Source organism: Phallusia mammillata, chromosome 2 (assembly GCF_965637545.1).
Source record: "Phallusia mammillata chromosome 2, kaPhaMamm4.hap1.1, whole genome shotgun sequence".
Taxonomy (NCBI): domain Eukaryota; kingdom Metazoa; phylum Chordata; class Ascidiacea; order Phlebobranchia; family Ascidiidae; genus Phallusia; species Phallusia mammillata.
Window position 1 is genome coordinate 25457771 of NC_137253.1, and position 20441 is coordinate 25478211.

Consider the following 20441-nt stretch of genomic DNA (forward strand, 5'->3'; position numbering starts at 1 on the left):
AACCAAAGATCAGTCGAAAGATCAGCACTTATTGTAAAGAGACAACTTTCAAATAAAGTCTTCCGGCTGCAACGAACGGTCGTATTGTAAGACTTGAAACATATTTCTCGTGAGGGAAAACATTACGTCATTCGTGTTTACTGATTGCCAATTAATACGAGCTTGTACGGAATTTCTAGGGACGTGAACACGCAGTCATTTTGTCCGCAGGCGTAATATTTTGAGCTTGCGTATGTTGCGGCAACAAACTGCAACGGGAATGTGTAACGTTTATTTGGGGAGAGATGTTATCCAACGTATGATCCCATCAGAGCAAAGAGAAAGTAACGAATGGATGAGGTTTCAGTCTTCGTTGTTTTGTTGAATGTCACACCCGTCGAACAACATTTGTTTAACCCAAGGAGTGTGTCACGAATCTCAAATTAGACCTAGAAACATATTTTAAACCTTACTTGAAGGCTTGAAGTATTTTTGAAGAATCATAAAAGGACATTTTTTTGCTAAACAATTTTGTTGATCAAATTTGTCTTTTAAACAAACGTGTTTTACGACGCCTGGACACCCTTAAGTAAATGAGGTTACCGACGTTTCACACACTTGTGTTGCGTTGAGAACCACTTGCTTAAATCGGATGTTTCCGAAAATTAGAAGTGGAATAATTGAAGTGGTCGCGTTTTTGTTTTTTCCAATGATTTATGTTCAGAACATTGTAAGGTTGTTAATTGCGGCATAGCCCTAAATCAAACGTTAGAAGTGGCGCCAACGCGGTGAATTATGGAGACACGAGGCAAGATAGTCTTGAATAAGCCCGTTAAACTTTTACAGTTCATCAGCAAATTTGACAATCGATTTAAACGTGTTGGTTCCCGGAATGGCGGCCAACGAACGGCGACCGGATCAACACTGTGTAAATATTTGAATAGCTTTCGCCCTTTTTATCTTTTTTCCCTTTAACGAAAATAACCGCAGATCGAAGGCTGCGAAGCTGCAAAGACTTGGAAGTGCGCTGGTTTTATAATGTGAGCAGCAGGAACTATTAGATCCGAGCGGCATGTCGACTATAGCTCTTTGTTTCCAGTGAAGTCCCACTTAGCTTAATCGCAGGTCAATCAAAGGCGCGCCTAATTGTCACCGTATTCAACAGATGAGCGGCGCTACCGACGTTTGGTTTTCGTTGAGCGGTTGACGTTGTTTTTCTTTCGCACAAATTGCTGCGACTTATCTCGACAGACCGAATCCTCTCGAGATAGCAGCCTCTTGGCACGGGGCCGTCTTCATCACTATCTGCGGGTCGCCTTTTAGCGCGGAGCGTGGCTTTTAAAGTTACCAGGGTCCTTTGATAAGAGTTTGTTTACGGTGGTGACTTGGTGTGTGCACGGCGTCAAGTGCTGCTGAAGCATGTAATAGAGCCGGGTTGCGTCACACCAGGGCCCGGGTGACTTCACTTAAATGCCGGTTGGGGTTGCTTGGATGGGTTGAGCTCGAGGGAGGGCCAGAAGAGACAATTGCGAGGTTCTGGTTACTCAACAAAGCAACGTATACCACAAGTTTGTTTGCGTTAACCCGAATAGTTTAACCAGCGAGAACAGTCTAAGCAGCCACAGAAGTATAGTTTGGAGTACCCACAAATTATTATTGCTTAGTGTTTTTGGACTTAAACAGGAACTTGATATACCTAGTTGAAAGCCAATCCTTTCTCCGCTTATGTTTAAGCAAGTTTAACTTTCAACCTGAGTTGAGTCGAGTTGTGTTTTTGCATGCCTTTTAGAAAAGTACGTCGATATGTATATGCTTTGAGCAGTCTTACACGCACAATGGCGTGAGTGGCTGAGCCCATGAACGTAGGCAATAAACATTCCAACGATAAAAGCAAACACCGCAAAACCTTGAATCGGTACTCGCCCTGAAATGCAAACTATTTGTTCGTGGTTTGAGCTGCACCCTACCAGTCAAGATATTAGTTTGAGATACGGAATCTTAAAACAAACTTTTTGCTTCAGCTAATTTTCTCCCGTTCTGTTTACAGATAACGTATTTTGCTAGCAATATAGGTGTTATGATTGTCAACATGTGGGCCAAGTTCTTCTTGGTTGTGCTGTGTGTCTCCATTAGCGAGGTATGTTGTAGTTTTTGCTGCTAAAATGCACCGACAGGCCAAAACTTAATCATGAACGATAATTGCACTTCAAACGTTCGTTCTACAGCCAAATATATATCTGTATTCCACAGGCACAGGATTTTGACCAGACTGCAAGTGATGTGTATCATCCGGCTATGCATCGAGTTGGAACGAGACGAAGGAGTGAAGAAGTGTCAAAGCAGAATCGTGATGACGTTTACCAGCCAGTTCAAGTGCAACCCAATGCTTACTTTGAAGCAATCAGTGAGTTGTTTGTCTGATGCTCATTTTGATTCTGCAATAAGCCGTAACAGTGTTTTAACCGCGAACTGGTTTGGCCACTCTCCATCTAATATAAATTTCAGCACAGCAATTTTGGCATTCCGCGCGAGCATTCTCAAGCAAACGCAAAACCACACGATTTTGTTTAAACTTTAAGCAAAATATGTGGTAATCCCAATGGTGCCGTACAGCAAATCCGGATCGCTTTCGCTTTTTTGCACAAAGCCAATTGAGCCAAAGCGTTTTGCGGTCAGGCGTCGATTTCGAGAAATTCACCCTGTCGGCACGATTTTTCGTCTAAAAACCAACAATGGCAAACCTTGTAAGCAACCTTGTGTACAGATGAGTTCGCTGAGCTGGAGCCTGACGAGTTTTCGCAGCAGGATTGGAGCATGTGGACGGAGTGGTCGTTCTGCTCCCGATCCTGCGGAGGCGGGGTTGCCATGAGAACCAGACGATGCGGCATAAGGTGTGTACAATTTTGGACATTGTACAAAATACTAGACCAAAAAAGGTGTTAAAATTCCATAAAAATCGAAAATGTATCTGTTGGCTGTAAATTTGGACTGTGGGTATTTTTGTTTAAAATTATGCCGTTATACTAAATTAAATCATCATTATTGTTTACAGAACGCTAGAAGACGCGATTCGCGACTGTTCGGGTGACGACGTTGAGCACCAGATCTGTAATTCAATGGTGGGTTCCTCACTTCCTCTGTTTAATCAAACAAAGCTTTATTAAACTTTAAACGCACAAGTACAGTGATGGATCGCTGTGTCTTCTATTGTTGGGTGTAAAATGGCATTCTTTTGCTTTTATCACTATTCCGCGGTTAAAGGGTTGTGTGAAGGCGAACAACAGCAATTCTCCTTTGACACGCAACACCGTGACGCAAAACGCCCGTAAACACGTTTGTGGTAAATAGTGGCAAACATGGCAAAATGGAAAACCGTAGAAACGCGACTACGTGATTCAGCCTTAACCGCGCTTTATAAATTGCACGTTAACACGCAATTAGTGGCGACTTTGGGAAATTTCATCGAAAACAGCGTATCTGACCTCACAAACAAAACATGAAAGATGGTTTTAACTGCTTCTGTTTCGATAAGTTCGTTTAGCTGTTTTTCAGCCTAAATTGCAAGATGTACTTACGCTTTTTCGTATAAGTTCAGTACTGCGCTGGGTGTTGTAGATTTTCATTTCAATCGTGGTTTCTTGGTAGATTTTGGCCACTAACTTCAGAAAAATCAATTTTCTTGGACGCTATCGGCAAAATGTTTCGTGAAACATGAAACACAAAAATGATAGCAAGACCTTAATGTCACGTTTCTTAACCACAAGTAATTTGACCGGATGATTGGTTTGACAAGTTAAAGTGAAGTTCTCCTGGTGCGTGTGGTTGTTCCGAGAAAATATTGGTCCGACCGATCGTCGTAACCAACCACTTCAAAATGCGGAAAGTTGAAAGACTAAATTGACACAAGTCCCCCAATATGTGCTATGTATCGTAAAACGTTGCTCGCTCTTTGTACGAGTTATTGTGTCTAGTTTAAAGTTACATATGACAATTGTAATCTTACAACTATGAATTTATTAACATTTTTGCTCATCTTTATTCCTAAAAGTTTAGGTTAAAGTAGCAACGTTTGTCTACAAGTAAACAAAAACGGCGCGCATAAATTGCAACAAATAAATATGCCCACAGCCAAAAGAAACAATAAGAAGACAAAACTTTGCGAGCGCATTTGAAAGCTATGTCCTTGCCAGTGACCAGCAATGAAGCATGAAATACCAGTGGCTTCACGCCTGACTATAACTTCTCCAAACAAGTCCATAAAAGTCGAGCGTCGTCGCAAGATTTATATTGACAGTAGTTTTTCCCTGGGCTGTACCTGGAATAGGTTCAGCCAAACCGGTTACGCATAATGTGTGAGCGATTAACGCCAACCCCCATGACAAGGGGACCACACTTGCCTTACGTTTTGTGGGCCACGTGCAAGACCTGAGAACACACTGCTGTTAAAATTGATTTGCGTTTTCTGTCAAATATGACACTCCCTTCTTTAAATTGTAAAATACTTTATACATATTACATACTGTTTGCACTGACCTGTGTATTACAACGCAGGACTGCGAAGGAATTTTAAGCGACTTTCGCGCCACCCAGTGCTCACACTACGATACAGTGGATCGTTATGACACCAAGCAACTCCGGTGGCACCCACACTACGGTAAGCATTCATAAAAGCAAAGTCGACCACACGTACATATGTAGATTGAGTGTACGCAATAAATCATTCTGCAGTCTCGACAACAGCATTATCAAATATGATATCTACCACAATTTATCGTTGCGGTTTGTGCGACGGCATTCTTGACTACTTGGTACTCGTTTATTAGACCAGGCAGGAGCAAATACAAATTCTGGCGTTTGTGTGCTGAAAATTTCACTACTTTGACAAGTCCCAACAAAGCCGCGTAACCGAATCACGTTACCGCGATATAATTCACTTACATTGGCTGTTGTCAAGCTCTATGTCTGTCAGAGATCACCAATCTTGGGTAGATAAACGACACAAACATGTCTGGCAAAACAAACAGACTTGAAAACGGTTTGCAGCCGAATCCAATAAGTAATACGAAACCGCGGACGCTCCGCTATCGCTCCCTAGAAATAACCTTATTTAGTGCGCTTCATAAAATTCGCTAGCTTGGGTGGCCTGGAGGCCTTCAAAATATATTTAAGTGGTGCCACGCTACCTACAGGATTCACGTTTTGAAAACATTATGTGACAGACAAATCCCACCGCGACGCATCGATCTTTAACATCGTGAATTCATGTCACTGTCTAAAGGTTTAGTTGTGCTTTAAAACTTGCGTGTTATTGGGGATTTTTCAATTTTTGATGTGAAAACATACATATGAGATTCGTTTAGCGAAATATATACTGCTCCATAAGGTTTACTGCAATTTGCGTCGAGTTGATTGACACATGATTTGTTCTGATTTAGTTGATGCCGAACCGTGCAACCTTTACTGCATGGCCAGAGGATTCTACTTCTACAAGAGCTTTGGTCTGGTGATGGACGGGACTCGGTGTAGAAGAGAAAACAACGGAATCTGCATCAGTGGAGAATGTGTGGTACGTATCGCGTAAAGTAACTCACTATTCAGCTAAAAAAGGTTACGATTATGCTGTGTGTTTTTTGTGACACAGTTGCAATCTGGCTTAAAATTGGGGCCTGAACCCGAAAGTGCAGGCCCGAACCAAATGTTTCAAACGAAGTCCGAATCAGGGCCGAAAGTTGGTGAAAATGCGGCAAAAATGAAGCCGAGTGTGAAGGCCCGACTTGCAGCTTTGCCTCGTTAGCTTTCCAACGAAAGTCAAATGGCATATGCGTCACAACGAATGAGCAATAATTGACATTAAAAACGTTGATAAGCTACATAGATTTGTACCAAAATCACTCAAAAAGTTGTTTAGCTCGGAAAAGTCGTTCATGTAATGCAACGGCAAACCCGTGTATCGGGCGTGTCTGGTTAGCGGTCAGAGGGGAAGATGGTGTGTCTGTAATACTGTGTAGAGGCGTGGATGCCCCATGATCTATACCGGTATGCATATAAGGCGACATGTTCGCTATTCCGAATCCTTTAATTCAATAACAAGTTTCGCAAACACAACTTAATGTTAAACCTTATTGATGGTGCCGCTCCCTGAATCCATCTGCTACTGCGGGCCCATCAATCAAAATAAGTCGTCAATGAAAAAGTGGTGAGTTTGTCGCGTCTCTTTTCGGGTGTGATCCCCGTGAGAAGCCATTTCTTTTGTGGCCGAATGCGCAACCTGCAAAGGCGATGCATAATTTAAGACACAAGTGCCGTATGATGTTACCTACGTCTTGTAACCTGAAAAACAACAACACTTCAAAGTGATTTTTAGGTCATTGTGTGGTTTGTATAAGTTCCTTAACAAGAACAACATCGCTTAAATTAGCTAAGATCCCTTCCATGTTAAAGCGTGCGTCACAAAACACAGGCTATCAATTTCAGGGTCTAATAGAGTTTCTTCGTGCGGTATCGGAAACCGTATCTCAATGACGCCAGGCGAGTGTGCAACAAAGTGCAACGCGAAATTAGGTGATCGATGCATTGACGAAACAGCAAAAGGTTATCACCCACAGCTTATGATTGAAACTATTGCCATGCAATCGCTCTTGACCTTTTTGCCTCCAGGGTAACTCGTGAAATTGATAAAAACAAAAACTTGTTGTTGCGCGATCGCCAACGATCGATTGCTGCCAATAGCTTTGACTCATGAGCAGAATTACTGAACTCAACAATCGGCCTAATCCTGTTCAATACCAACAAGGTGCTAAAATGCCGGTAGTGAGTAACGCACTTTGCGGGCGGCGGTTAGCAAGACGGACGACCGTTTGCGGGCGACGTGACCGCCACGTCATGTACCTGATGAGTCGATGACGTCATACGAAAAACAATGGCCGTTTATTGATATCAGTCAGTCGTTATGATTTTGCGGCGATGTTGGTAACACTGCGTCACAGAGGCCCTATTGTTCTCTGCGCTGCTAATCTTTCTGCTGTGGCGGCCCACACCCCAAGTAGTGCAACCTGGTCTGTGTGTCTGTGTATATATAACACGTTTGCGTTGCCATATAAGTTCAAGCAAAATGCTGAGTTATCAATATCGCAAAACAGTTTGTTGCTGCTTATACAATGCGTAGCGTTTTATCGTTGCACAAATTAAGTACAGACTAATTTCGACTGGCGTGCAGTTCTTATCCGATTTTGGTGTCAGCGCAGACAATTTTATCTTTTCTATTATGGACTGAAACGACACCAATCATTAGAAACGAGTAATTGCACAAATTTTACAACAAATTCTCAATAAAAATCTCACTTTTAACAATAGCAATGGTGTTTAAATTTAAATACGGTACCAGGTTAACACTTTGTAAACGACAACAAAACCAAATAAGGTGGTGTAAAAAATTTGTGATCCCTACCCACACAATTAAAAAATGCAGCACCTCAGTGACATGTTTGTTATTTTCTGCCGAAAACCGGCCAAGGCCAGAAAATAATATCACGTTTCTCGGTTACATTCAATCCGATTCTCAAATACCAACTTCAACCAGATTGACCCATGTCGTCATCACCGGCGAACCTGTCCTGGTTTCTTCATTTGTTTTGCCCAACAATAATTCTAATCCGTGTTAGAGTATTATCACCTCTCCTTATCCGATTTGGCCAACGGTTTTGCGTCGAACACTCCCCGTGTGGTGTGTGTCAAGACCATGTTCCCATCAAATACTTGGCGTACCGGCCAGCCCTCTGGCGCCTTTCACTACGAGCAACTTGACAGTCGGCGGATATTAGGTGTTTCGCACAAGGACGTATAATCTGCTAATCTACATGCGGTCGCAAGGGATTTGTAGTTTCGTGTAGGTGTGGTAGCGCAACCATCCTATATTACGTAACCTATTTGTGCCTGTTGACGCACGTGTTCAGCATCAGTCGTGTGAAGATTGTCGCACCAAGGCTTGCCATGTTAAAGTGTCGTGTTACACGTCGAGTAGTTAAGATACCAAACATAAATTTATCGCTTCAAACTTACACAGCCAAAGACAGAAATAGGAGCTAATGCATGTCGGACACCTTTAAATGGTTTCCGACAGGGAATAGACCAGCGGTTTCCAAACTTTATCGACAAATTTTTCGCTTCACATTTCAAAACATTTTCATTCCTCAACAATACATGTAGACTATACAGTAGATAAAAAATTATACAAAGATCATTCAAAATTGGGTCTTTTATCATCTTCACTGGTTATAACTTATTACCAGAGCTTAAGTGTCTAATTACAAACCCCATGTAAGCTACAAACTAAGTCTATTCCTCCCCTGAATGTTTAAATCCCTTCCCAGTAGTGAACCACTGGGTTAGACCTTCTTTCATAAAAAACCTTATGTTTTTAAAGAGAGTTGGCTGCAACAACGTGCTTGGTTCAAACTTGACCAATGACGCGTGTGGAGTTTGTGGTGGTGACAACTCGACCTGCACCTTTTTCAAGGGAGTTGCAGAGATGAACTCAAATGCGGGTAGGTTGTAAAATCCTACAAAAACTCTCACGTTCACTAAGATTACTTCACGTTTGTTTACTATCTTAATCTGTGTACCTTATGTAGAAGCATTGTAGACTTGATGTTACCATCGAATAGCAAACGGTTTTTATTTGTGCACACATAACCGAGTATGTGGAATTCCATAACTATTAATAGTTATAGTTTTTGTTCGGTTCTGCAACTAGTGAGCAACATACTATCACTTATAAAACGTCTTTACCATATTTGTTTATCTCATTGTTCAGCAAAGTTCGACTACAATGTGGCGAAGCTGATTCCGGCAGGAGCAACGCACATCAGAGTACGAGAGTCATCCAAGAACTATTTGGGTAAGCGAACCCAACTACATTGATATCACTTTACGACATTCCTCGCTATTTGATCAAAGTCATGTCGTTGGCGAAACTTGCGGGTTAAAAGCACGCTGCTGTTGACACTTCAGTCGGTCATTTCCGTACGCAGTTGGTTGTTTGCTTAGTCCTATTGTATGTAATGCACATTGGCGTTTGTCCTACGCAAAGCGGCCGTGTTTGACGTCAGAGTACGGCACATTAACCGACTTTCAAAACTTAACTTCCCATGTATCGACAAGCAAAGGCCTTAGTTCGAGACGACGTAATCTTGTTTACGTTGCAGCAAAATTGATTTAAACTTTTGGGTTGGACGCGTTGCGCTGACGACAAGAAGCTCAGTGATAGGAGCAGGCTAACCACAACTGTTTTTACTAATTTGACGTCGTATACTGTGGTTTGTTTTCAACACACCTAATATTTGTAGTCAACTAATATTCGGCTGATTACGTTTCGTGTTTTTAATTATTAATGCTGCCTAAAAACAAAAATTCGCAAGTTCCCAATGTTTGTTTTGCAATTTTCTCGCAATTTTCCCAATGTTTGTTTGAAATTTTGTTGTAGGCAAATTAGGTACTTACTATTGATGTGATCTTTCAGTCAAAATTTCGCTGCGGAAATAAATCTTAGTAATCTGAGCCACACTGAAGCTAAAGTTAAAAGTCATTGGCGGAACAAATTACGTTTCTGCCAGATCAGGTTGCTTGGTAGTGACAGTTTCTGCGATTTCGGTGATTTATAGCGGTGTCGAGTTTCGATAATCACACCAATATTCGAGTCACCGAGGCGGAAATACGCGTCCCGCACCGCAAAGAATCGAGATTACATTTCATGGCTATATTAAACCCGATTTCGCAAATTCTTAACATACCAGGTTAGACCAGAAATGTGCATTTATACATTTTTCAAACACTCTATTGTTTTTCTAATTTTGTTTTTACCGCCATGATATGGTTTCAATTCCATTCGCACTAACCAAATAGGGCAATGAAAATAGCTTATCCGTTTATATTTCACTAAGTTTGTAGCATCTGCTAACCAATGTGTACGTGCCTCAACTAACTTAATCTTCCAAGCAGCAGCATAAAATGAACTTGCGGGCCAGCCAAACCTAGGAAAATTCAGGTTTAAGAATAAGCAATTTCCAAGAATCCCTGCAAAAAAACTAGGCCATGCTCTCTGAGACGCAAGAGTTGTTACAGCACGTGATGTATTGGAATGGGACTGTTTGTTTTTACTTCTGCAAGCACAGCAAACAGCTGTAGAAATCCGCGTGATTAAAAGCAACGTTTGCATTTGGATGGCATTTAAACAAACGGCAACTCAACTAAATCTTTAAAGTTGTGTACCCGACTTTACTGTTGTGTGATAAACGCAATTTGCCACTTGTAATGGATTTTTAGTGGTGCGCAATAGTAAGTTTCTTGACAAACAATGGAAGCATTATGTACCTTCCAATGGCCGTTTATTGCAGCCAAACCTCGGCCAAGTGCTTAAAATGCGTCGGTATTGCAAAGCTATTGTTGGTAGTTTGTCACGCGACCGATCGTAATCTCTTTAAGGGGTTACGAGAGTGCTTTAGATAAATATCAATTGACCAAACTGAAGTTTCCCCTTTGTTACATTATTTGTCAGTCTCACGTAACCTCATTACTATAAATAAAACCAGCGTTGATTAATTTCAGATTACTTGGGAGAAGAGAAAATCATCGCTTTCTTAATCATAACAGATTTCTAGTTTTGTATTATTTTTTAAAAGCCTGTATATTGCAGCGCTTGTCGAGGCCGAGGGACCTTATCTTAACTATGTGCTGAATGACAAGTACCTCATCAGCTGGTCGGTGGACTTGACTGCAGCCGGAACGGAGTTCAGATATGAACGAGCAAAAGATGATATTGAAGAGACACTTGTTGCTGAAGGTCCAACCACCACGGATCTATACATCATGGTGAGTTAACAACATTTTTCCAGGTTTAGAAGCGTAATACTGTACGTGCAGATGCAGTTGCAACTAGGTTTTCTTCAGCTTTGAAGTGGTATTGTAACGTAACTGACAACATTTCCCGCGTTTTTTTCCACTTGTGGCGCAGTGGAAATGTGCACACTGGAATTCAAATGCGAATAAATCCAGTTTACGAAAGTTTGTTTATGCTCGGCAAATATTTTGTGCCTTAATTATTATTATTTAGTGCGTCTGTTTTTGCAGGTGCTGTATCTCAGCGGTGAACCGAACGTGGAATACGAGTATTGGCTGCCGAAGAACCGCGGTACTTATGCTCAGTTGGTTGCGATCACACACACCATACCAGCGGTCGAGGGTACATGAGTTTCGAAGCACGCCAAAGTCAGCCCCTCTTAAGGGGATTGACAGTAGCTGGCCGTGGTGTTGGTGGTGCAATTAATAACTAAGGCCCCGCTGCGTGCAAGGGACCCTAATTTTCAACAAGCGCCCTTCACACACTTTCTGTGTGGGGTGCCTGGCTGTGCATGGTGTAAATCTTTCAAAGCGTTTTATGGGTGGTTGCTGGTTGCTTCATTTAGTCAATCCAGACATATTCTTGCATGATAATATTTACAAACACTAATCCGTTACTTTTCATTCTTCCAAAAGTCTCAAATTCTCACTTTTGAGTCCTTATTCTTACAACACATTTCGTGACAAACTGCAACTTCTGTTTGGCTTGATGAGGCCTAGTATTTTACCTATAAACCAAAGTGAACATACGGCAAAAGAAACTGTGCGATGGTGTGTGCAAGTAATGCTTGGTGTGACAGTTTATTACCATTTTCAAAATTACGCCGCATGTGTATGGAACTTTACTTTTAGCCAATGCATAAATAACTGTGTCATCCGTTAACTTTTGTCCTAGTATGAAAATGCTCATTTTAAGTAATCACCCCGTACCGAAAGTTTGGCTAAAATAGTGAAAATTGCTTACGCAGGCTATATATTTTCAGCAAGGGAATCACCTTCGGACGAACAGGACTACGAATTTATGTCTCCCTATTCACCACCAAGCACAAAAGCAAGCACCACTACCTCCGTTACCACAACAACAGCGGCTCCAACTACCACAACGACTACTACAGAAGCCACTACAACCACCGCACGAACTCGAAATGTACCTCAAGTAAAACCCACAAACAAAGTACGTGCTACAAATGTAGTAGTTGCGGTAGTAACTCGATTGGGTGTATTTTCATAACCTAGGTCAGGATGTTGGACAGCATTCGCAGCTTGGTTTCGTTTTGCAGTGGAAATATCTTCTGCAACAATAAATTGAGCCGTTGATTGTGAAAGGAATTTTCGGACGCATAGTTTCGTTTTTATGTGAAAGAATTATAAACGCATTTTTTGGCATAAGAGCGACCTGTGGAGACCAATCGCACCGAAAGCGTTATAGCCTTATTCAACATACTTAAACAAGTTCAACAAGGGGGTCACGCGTCAAATCGAAACCTTAAGTGCTGCTTCGAGCACGAATTGATAATGTTTATTGAACTTAGCCTGCATGCTTTTGGACCATACATTTACCCTCAGTGGTGGGATTCAGCTGGTTCGCACCGGTTCTACAGAACCGTCTCACGAAGTTTTTGAGATCAGCGAAACGGTTTTCATTACTGGTTACTGTCAATGGACTTTTGTGAAAAAACCGGCTGACAAAAAATGTGAATCCCACCATTGTTTACCCTGTAACAATTTCCTTCAGAAACGAAAGAAGCCTTCATACTGCACCCCATGCAAGAAGCCGAGCAGCCGAAAGCGTCATTTTTGTCAAAGTGATTTCGGTAAGTTACATTGCACAATAAAAAAACTAAAAGCGTACGATTTTTTTTAATGAACCAACTATAGGCACATATAAGTTACATTGTACCTAATGCTATATGGATGACTCTCGATATTGAACCTTGCCAATCAACCATAGACATAAATCCGACACCTTCGTACAGCGCAATCGAATAATAATCGTGAAAAGCTTGTGTTGGCGGTGCATTTGATGGGATTACCTCACACAGTCTGATGTAAATCGTGGCCCTTTTCCGTCACAAACTCACATGACAGCGCCAGGCCCACATCTTCTTGTTATTGTTGCGATTTGCCCGAGTCTGCATAGTTAATCCGTCTCATCCGCCGGCAATCTAGCGCAGCTACTGTAGTGTCGCACTTTCAAACCTTTTTCAGATGGAACCTTCCTGGGACTGTTACGTCACATGTTTGTCTCTCAAAATAACAATTTTCGGAAACGGTCATGTGATTCAAGTTTTTATAAACAAGTTCATCAATCACATTATATCAGAACATGTAGGAATCTTTATAAACGTGTCAAGCTAAGTCGGTTACTTAGCCTTGGCGAATCTAATTCTATTCCAAGCAGTTAGCCAAGTAGAGACTTTGCCGAAACTCCAATCAGGCCAAGGCTAAGTTAATGTGTTAAAATAAATAAAATAGTAAAAATCAAAATCCGTCGTGTTCAGTTCTTTTTCTATATCATACGTATAAATCATACGTTTGTGTTTTACAATAAGACGACAAAAACAATGAATTTGGCAAATGTTACATCACATTGTCCATAAACCACATGATTCAAGCAAAATTTCTTCAAACTTAGTCTATGACTTTGGACTCGCGAACGCTACTAAATTTCAGACTGTTGTATGTCACACATTCGCTTAGTTTGCGAGTGAAGGTAATGAAGCATCTGTTTAGGAAAGAAACTGCGTATCTAAATCATCAATTATGTGACCAAATTGGTTTCTCTTTGAATTACAGTTATTCATGCTCGTGTTCAATCCAAGAAGAAGGTGGAGGGCAAACGCTTTAGTCACGATGTGCTGATCAAGACTGTGTACAAGTCCGACTTTAAACTGATGAAACGCGAATACATCTGGGTGTACAGCAGTTGCTGCCCTAAACTGCGACCATACCGCGACTACCTGATCATGGGTCGAAAGCGTAGAATTGAACGCACCCCTGACAGTAACGGCATTGTTCAATTTGTTGGTAACGCAACGGCTGGTGAAAATTATGAAACACGCCTGGTGGTCGACCACATGGACTATTGGCATTTCTGGAAGCGAAAGTACGCAGATGGTATGCGCAAAGTGTCTAACAGCAATATCTGCGACAACTTCAAGTTTCCAACTCGTTCCAACATCTTGCGCGATCCAGAACAACGTCGTGCACCGCGAAAACCTAGACGACGAAGGACTGGCTCCTGAATTTTAAACTGGTAGCTGAAAGAAACGGTGAAAAGAGCCTCAGTGCTGTTGGCCCGGCGATTAAGCAGATTAAAAAAACACTCTGACTGCGGTCTGATCGACGAGGCTTAGAATCTTGGCCAAATATTGCAGTCGTGTTTGTACTGAACTGCTTCAGATACTATTCCAAGCCACAATCATTATGATAGGGTGGCGCGAAATGTCACTTGACGTGCAACGGTCAGGTATAAGGTTCAACTGTCAGCATACAAAGCCCATCAACCACAATGTTGTCTATCCTTTTTAGATCTGCGTTTTCTATGGTTTGTGCAGCTTTCACAACTCGGTGCTGTATTTTATTGAACAGTTGCACCACAACTAAAGTCAAATTTTGGAATAGATTTAATTATGTTTATTGCCAGTAAACGGTATACAATTTAATTGTTCAAACACATATTTAACTTGGCACAAGCTGTATATTTGAACCAGCAGTGTAACAGCATTATATATATTTTTATTCTTTTTGTGGATGTATCGACAGTTGCTTTACTTATGTCAGCATTCTCCATAAGTGCTCCATTCATTGTTGTATATTTACCTGCTGTTGTTGTTGTTTTTTTTCTTTTTGTATTTGTTTTGTACATTTTCTTGACAATGAAGTTTTAGAATTAAATCATCTTTTGTTTGAGAAATGTTTAAAATTCCTTTCTTAATAAAAAAATTGAAAACCTAGTTAAAAGTTATATTACACTATTAAAGGCACTCTGTCAGTCTCGATTGAACTGATTTTGAGTTTTTTCTTTAATATTACTTTCTAAACCTGTGAGGCTAGGGATCATATGCATTTTTTTTAATTACTAAAAAAAGATCCAATCATTTTCAAACACAGATAAAAAATGTGCTGCAAATCTGTGTTAGCTTTAAGTCAATCCAGACCAAGTTAAATTTGAGTTAATTGACACGAAGTTTTTACTTTCAGCAATTTGGTTTTTATTGTTATTCTTTTACGAGGGTTTGGTCCTCTTCGCTGATTTTAAATAATTCCTGTATTATTGTTTTTGCGGGGGACTAGTGTGTGCGGTTCCCGCAATGAATAACAAGCGCTGGACTGACTGTTGGTTTGGAAATGTTCTCCTGCGTCAGCTGAGCTTCTTGGGCTATATGTTATTCTTTACTCGTAAGTTTATTGTTTCTTCTGTTTCTCTTGGTTCGTATCGGCCTGCCGACCGACATGATCCACAAAAGATCAATTTAGTTCTTGTCTTTTATTCTCGTTACGCAACACACATCAAGTCTCATTTATCTCAAGGAAAGTAAACGATGGAAAAGAGAAAGATCAACGATAAAACATTGGCTTTGAAACTGATACTCGTTTTTCTTGCGATCATTGCAAAACAGTACCTTATTTTACTCACATCAATTAGTTTGTTTTAAGTTAAACGCTTGCAAAGATGTGCAGCACTGCAATTGATTGCACAACTATTTCAAAACACTCGGTTTACGCAACAGCCTGCCTTGTGGTCAGCCTGTTGGAACATATCAGGAAGAGGGGAACATGTAACAGTGTGGGAACAACGACACTGAATATGTACTTCCAATAGTTACTGAATCATAAGAACACATGGAACAGTAAAGTTACACCGCTCAATACCATATGTCGCAAAAGTAGCATATAATTTCCATGGAACGAAAAGTTATGTTTGCAAAGTTGCAATTTTCCATTGCTAAATGCTTAGCCAAACCAAAGTGCCAAAATGATAGTTTTAAAGTGCGTAACCGCTACATTTTCAAAGACTCCAGTTTGGATCTACTGGCAACTTTTGTATGCTCGATTAACATAACAAGTGACTTCCAGAGACAAAATCGGGAAACAAGTACCTAAATTTTGAGATAAATCTTGATAATTTACTTCAGTTATTTTTACCACCTGAATCACAATAAAATATTCAGTTTTTTTTCGTTGTGGAGGTAGTTATGAGTATCATTTGCTGGTACCAAAATTTTTGTACTTTATTCAAAACACGGTTTTCAAACAGGCACAATAAATACGCATCTGCAGGCTATACAGGCGAACAACTAGCCTACCCTCAAATGACGTTTGTATCGACCAGGAAAAAAACAGCGAGCTCTCGCAATATCTCGAAAACGAATAACGTTCTGTTTATAAAATGTTGACACATACCGTACTCTATCATTTTAGCATTCCAGCGCAAAAACTTATTTTACAATTTTTTAATACACATATTTCTAAATTAATATTCACCGATATATAAACTTCATATATTGCGTAACAATGGGTTGGTCAACTCGTGTTTTATGTAGACTTTGCACCCACGACCCACCCACACACCTGGTAAATTGGTTACGGTATATAACTGGTGCGATTATTTTTAAATTGTGTGATATTTAGGGTTACTTTGTGCTAGTTTACTGCTTCGGCAGTACACATTTAAAAAAATGAAATTACCTAGTCAAGAAAAAAAACAGTGTGATTTACGGTGCATCTAAAATATACAGGATCGCTTGGTGCACCTTTGCATCACTTCGTGCACCTTTATATCCTTTGGTGCACCTTGATATTACTTGGTGCATCTTAATATAGCATGGTGCACATTTATATCGCTTGGTTCACCCTTATATCGCATGGTGCACATTTATATCGCTTGGTTCACCCTTATGTCGCTTGGTGCACCTTTATGTCGCTTAGTGCACGTTTATTCCACTTGATGCACCTTTATTTTGTCCGGTACAACTTTATATCGTTAGGTGCAACTTTGTTTTGCTTGGTGCACCTGTATAATACTACGCGCACCTTTACCTAGCGATATAAAGGTACGCCAAGTGGCATAAAAGTGCACCAAGCGATATAAGGGTGCACCAGGCGATATAAATGTAAATCAAACGATATAAAGGTGCACCAAGTGTTATAAAGGTGCGCCAAGCTGTGTTAATAATGCACCAAGCGATCCAAGTGATCCAAGCGATCCTGTATATTTTAGAATTGGATGCACCCGTGTGATTTAAGCTTGATTATATACATATATTTTTTTTTTTTTTTTTTTTTTCTGTATATGGGTCAGGCGCGCCAGACCGTTCGGCCAAGTTCCTGCCCAAGCTTGATTATATTGATCGATGTTCTGTGTCTACTCTTCTCAGGTCTGGCTCTGGACAGGAAGTGTGGTCTAACCAGGCACTAGTGGTCAGTAGCAGGCTATAACAGCTTCGCTAAAAAGTGTTCTCCGGCTTTGCAGATTTGACAAAACTATGGACGACAACAATGCTCCAGCCTCACCCTCGAATCATCAAATGCAGTGGTTCTCAAACTTCTCAAACTCATATTTTTTTAAAAACGGTCTCTTAGCAATCATTTCAAGGGCTCGCGGTCCTTAGCCTGAATGTGCATTTTAGCATAACGGAAGTTGATTGCAGGATTTTAGCCAGTTGTACAAAATTACACGTAACAATGATCCAAAGACAGCTTGTAACATCACAAACAAGATAAAAAAAACATAACGATTGTGCGCGAACAATTGCATTTTTGTCGAGTAATAAAGGCTACTTTTAAGCAATGTAGACGGCCGATCTTCAATTTTACTATTGATTTACATTTATTCAGTGGCACAAACTGACGCCAAATAAGAATATAGAAGTACATCAACCTTCTTGCGGTCCCCCAAAATTGCCTCACATGAACCTAAAGGACCGCGGACCCCAGTTTGAGAACCGCGGATCTAATGTGAGTCCCCGTCAGATATCGCTGATAATAACGGTGTAGCTGCAGCGCGTTTCTCATCTCTCCACCAACTGTGTCATCTACTTGTCGCATCTCAACGTTGCGCAGCTATATCTCCGGCAAGGTAACTTTTTTAGTGCAATTGTGTCACTACGATTTTTTCACCGAGCGAAATAAACTCAACCCGAATTGGATGAAATTTGGCTAGGTCGTAGATTTTTTTCATTTATAGGAGCTAATTGCTGTGCTCTAATATTTAACCCTATAACTCTAGTATTTATACCACTAGCCCCCTAAAACGGTTAGGTTTTTCAACAGTGTTGGAAGTACCTGAAATTTGGGCAGCTTGTAGAATTTGCTATTTATTGGTTGCGATTGTTGTGTTGTACTCTATTTTGCAACTATTTACCCTTCTTTCCTGTAAATTGGAACATTAAATAGGACAAACTTCAAACAATGTCTGAATGGAATCAGATTTGCATAGTTTGTACTTTTAATAGCATGATTATTTAAGCCTAGTACCGATTAGGCCTAGTGGAATTAACCATTAGATACATAGTTCTGGTAGTTGTACTTTGCCACACCAAAATAAGTGCATACAATTTTAATTTGGTAACAATAATAGCAACATACTGGAACAAATACATCAACAATAAATATATTAGTCATTTAGATTTTCTAACATTGTTTCTGAAATATCCAAGTACTTCTGTATCTTGTTGACTAATGTCTTTCTTTCCAGGCGAGCATCTTTAAAGGATTCATCCAAAATTATTTCATCAACTGACTCCAATGTTTTCATAAGTTTGTGTGAACAGTTGTAAATGCGTTTTTTGATATCTTTCATAGCTTGGTCCTGGCATTCATTTGTTATGAAGCCTTTTAACAAACTATCCAATTCAGTTTTTAAATTTTCACATTGATTGGATTCTATATCAGCAGTTTTTCTTATTTCCTTTAAAACCTTCAAACACTTTTGTTCCTTTTCATCATGGCGCCTTCCAATAACCATAACCTTGCTTCCACTTTTTAAATTTGTTTCTGATAGAAGTTTGTCATTTTCATTCTTTATTGTTATTCCTTTACAGATGAGGGTTTGGTCCTCTTCGTTGATTTTAAATATTTCTTGTATTTTAGATTTTAGGTGATAAAGGCTCCAATTTGGGTCAGCTGACAACTTATGTCTTTTTGATCCACTTATCAGGGTTAGGGTAAAATCCATTGTTGTATTTATATTTTATACCCCACAAAATATTTCTGTACACATAAACAACACTAAACTAATATCCATTTAAGCCAGATTGGAAAGAATGGCCTGCGCGGAGGATTTATCCTCCGCGCAATATTTTGGATTTCCCCTTGTAATCCGCGCAAATTTAGGCTTTTTACGTGTAATCCGCGCAAAAAAATGTTCTCCGCGCAACTTAGCACATCTTTCGTAGGTAACTATAATAAATTTTCTCAAAAATTTAATATTTTCGTTTTACAATGAAGTTCTATGTCGTCACAAGCCTTATTTCGCGAATAATCCACGTAAATCAGTCAAGCACATCGAAACTTACCGATCGTCACGCTTGAAATAACATTTCTATTTCGCTAACGTAGGCGTTAAAAGTACATTTATCTGGATTTTTAGGACGTAGTTTGACTATTGAAGTGACTGTCGGCTGAGCTAGTTACATAAAATAATGTTTTCTGTCAGACAAATAATTGAAAACAGTTAAGAGCAGTTTGGCAATCAAAAACTATCCTCATAAAACAAATCAGCAAAATGTTTGAATCGTTATGAAAATTGTAGAACCTAGCAGAACAGCTGCGTGCGCAATAGAGCAAAACTAAAGATTTGTCGTGTTTATCGCTTTATTTAGTTGTTCTTTTTGTCGGCTGGATAGTCTTGGAGGCGTTATACACAAATTGCGTTAATCGTTAAATCCACCTGTCAATCAAAAGTCTATCGATCCGCGCAAAAAATTGTTATTCCGCGCAATTATTTTGACGAAAAAAGTATCCTCCGCGCAAAAAAAAAACTTTCCAATCTGGCATTTAAGCTGGATGAAAAAAAACTTAGCAACTTTATAACAACAATTCATAAAGTTTTCACTTTGTGTTCTGATTTTTCCGTTGGTACCCCTTTTGAAATCAAACAAAATTAAGAAAAATGTAATTAAATCAAATGATTGTTTGCATAATTTCAGTTTTTTTACTGAACCTCAATGAAATATTTAGTAGTTTTCTCGTATATAGGAGACATACATTATCTCTCTCTCTCTGATAATTCACCCCTTTGCAATGGTAATAAACAGTTTTCCACACACATTTAATAATTCACACAATATTTCCAAGGAAGACATTTACGTTCAAGTTTTGTTTTTAATGCCGGTCATGGGTGGCTGAGTTTTTCTGCAATAGAAATCACTTGGAATGCAATTAAAACATCTATTATTTTTTTAATAGGCTAAGGTAAAAGAAAACCGTAGAATTTATAGAATTAGAATTTAAATAGAATTTTAAAAAAATAAATAGAATTTAAATTTTATTGTATTTTGCGCATGGACACATTTTGAAATAAAGTTGCGTGACATATTTTCAAACACGCGGGGACGCCATTCATA

At 39.8% G+C, this 20441-nt stretch overlaps 2 protein-coding genes across 3 annotated transcripts; one reads left to right on the forward strand and one right to left on the reverse strand.

Moving 5' to 3' along the window:
- Nucleotides 1-1935: 1935 nt before the first annotated feature.
- LOC145213488 (ADAMTS-like protein 5) lies at nucleotides 1936-14835 on the forward strand. 2 transcript variants are annotated; one of them, XM_080081780.1, is made up of 13 exons: nucleotides 1936-2116; nucleotides 2230-2383; nucleotides 2744-2870; nucleotides 3032-3098; nucleotides 4531-4633; nucleotides 5415-5545; nucleotides 8402-8522; nucleotides 8792-8875; nucleotides 10670-10845; nucleotides 11104-11215; nucleotides 11856-12046; nucleotides 12608-12686; nucleotides 13669-14835. In XM_080081780.1, exons 1-13 carry the CDS (start codon nucleotides 2057-2059, stop codon nucleotides 14115-14117), a joined length of 1854 nt encoding a protein of 617 aa, XP_079937906.1. In that variant the 5' UTR covers nucleotides 1936-2056; the 3' UTR covers nucleotides 14118-14835. The 2 variants fall into 2 exon arrangements, with proteins under 2 accessions (XP_079937906.1, XP_079937908.1); XM_080081782.1 differs by having other exon boundaries at nucleotides 1951-2116; nucleotides 11104-11164.
- Nucleotides 14836-18418: 3583 nt separating this feature from the next.
- LOC145215319 (BAG family molecular chaperone regulator 1-like) lies at nucleotides 18419-20181 on the reverse strand. The gene has a single exon (XM_080084003.1). It carries the CDS (start codon nucleotides 19049-19051, stop codon nucleotides 18491-18493), a length of 561 nt encoding a protein of 186 aa, XP_079940129.1. The 5' UTR covers nucleotides 19052-20181; the 3' UTR covers nucleotides 18419-18490.
- Between the last annotated feature and the right edge of the window lie 260 nt (nucleotides 20182-20441).

Excerpts from the sequence above, each read along its gene's own strand:
- LOC145213488 (XM_080081780.1), top strand. The coding sequence starts at position 2,057 with ATGATTGTCAACATGTGGGCCAAGTTCTTCTTGGTTGTGCTGTGTGTC. Across the intron at positions 2,117-2,229 it reads TGTGTGTCTCCATTAGCGAG|GCACAGGATTTTGACCAGAC; the intron begins GTATGTTGTAGT and ends TGTATTCCACAG. Across the intron at positions 3,099-4,530 it reads ACCAGATCTGTAATTCAATG|GACTGCGAAGGAATTTTAAG; the intron begins GTGGGTTCCTCA and ends ATTACAACGCAG.
- LOC145215319 (XM_080084003.1), bottom strand. The coding sequence starts at position 19,051 with ATGGATTTTACCCTAACCCTGATAAGTGGATCAAAAAGACATAAGTTG.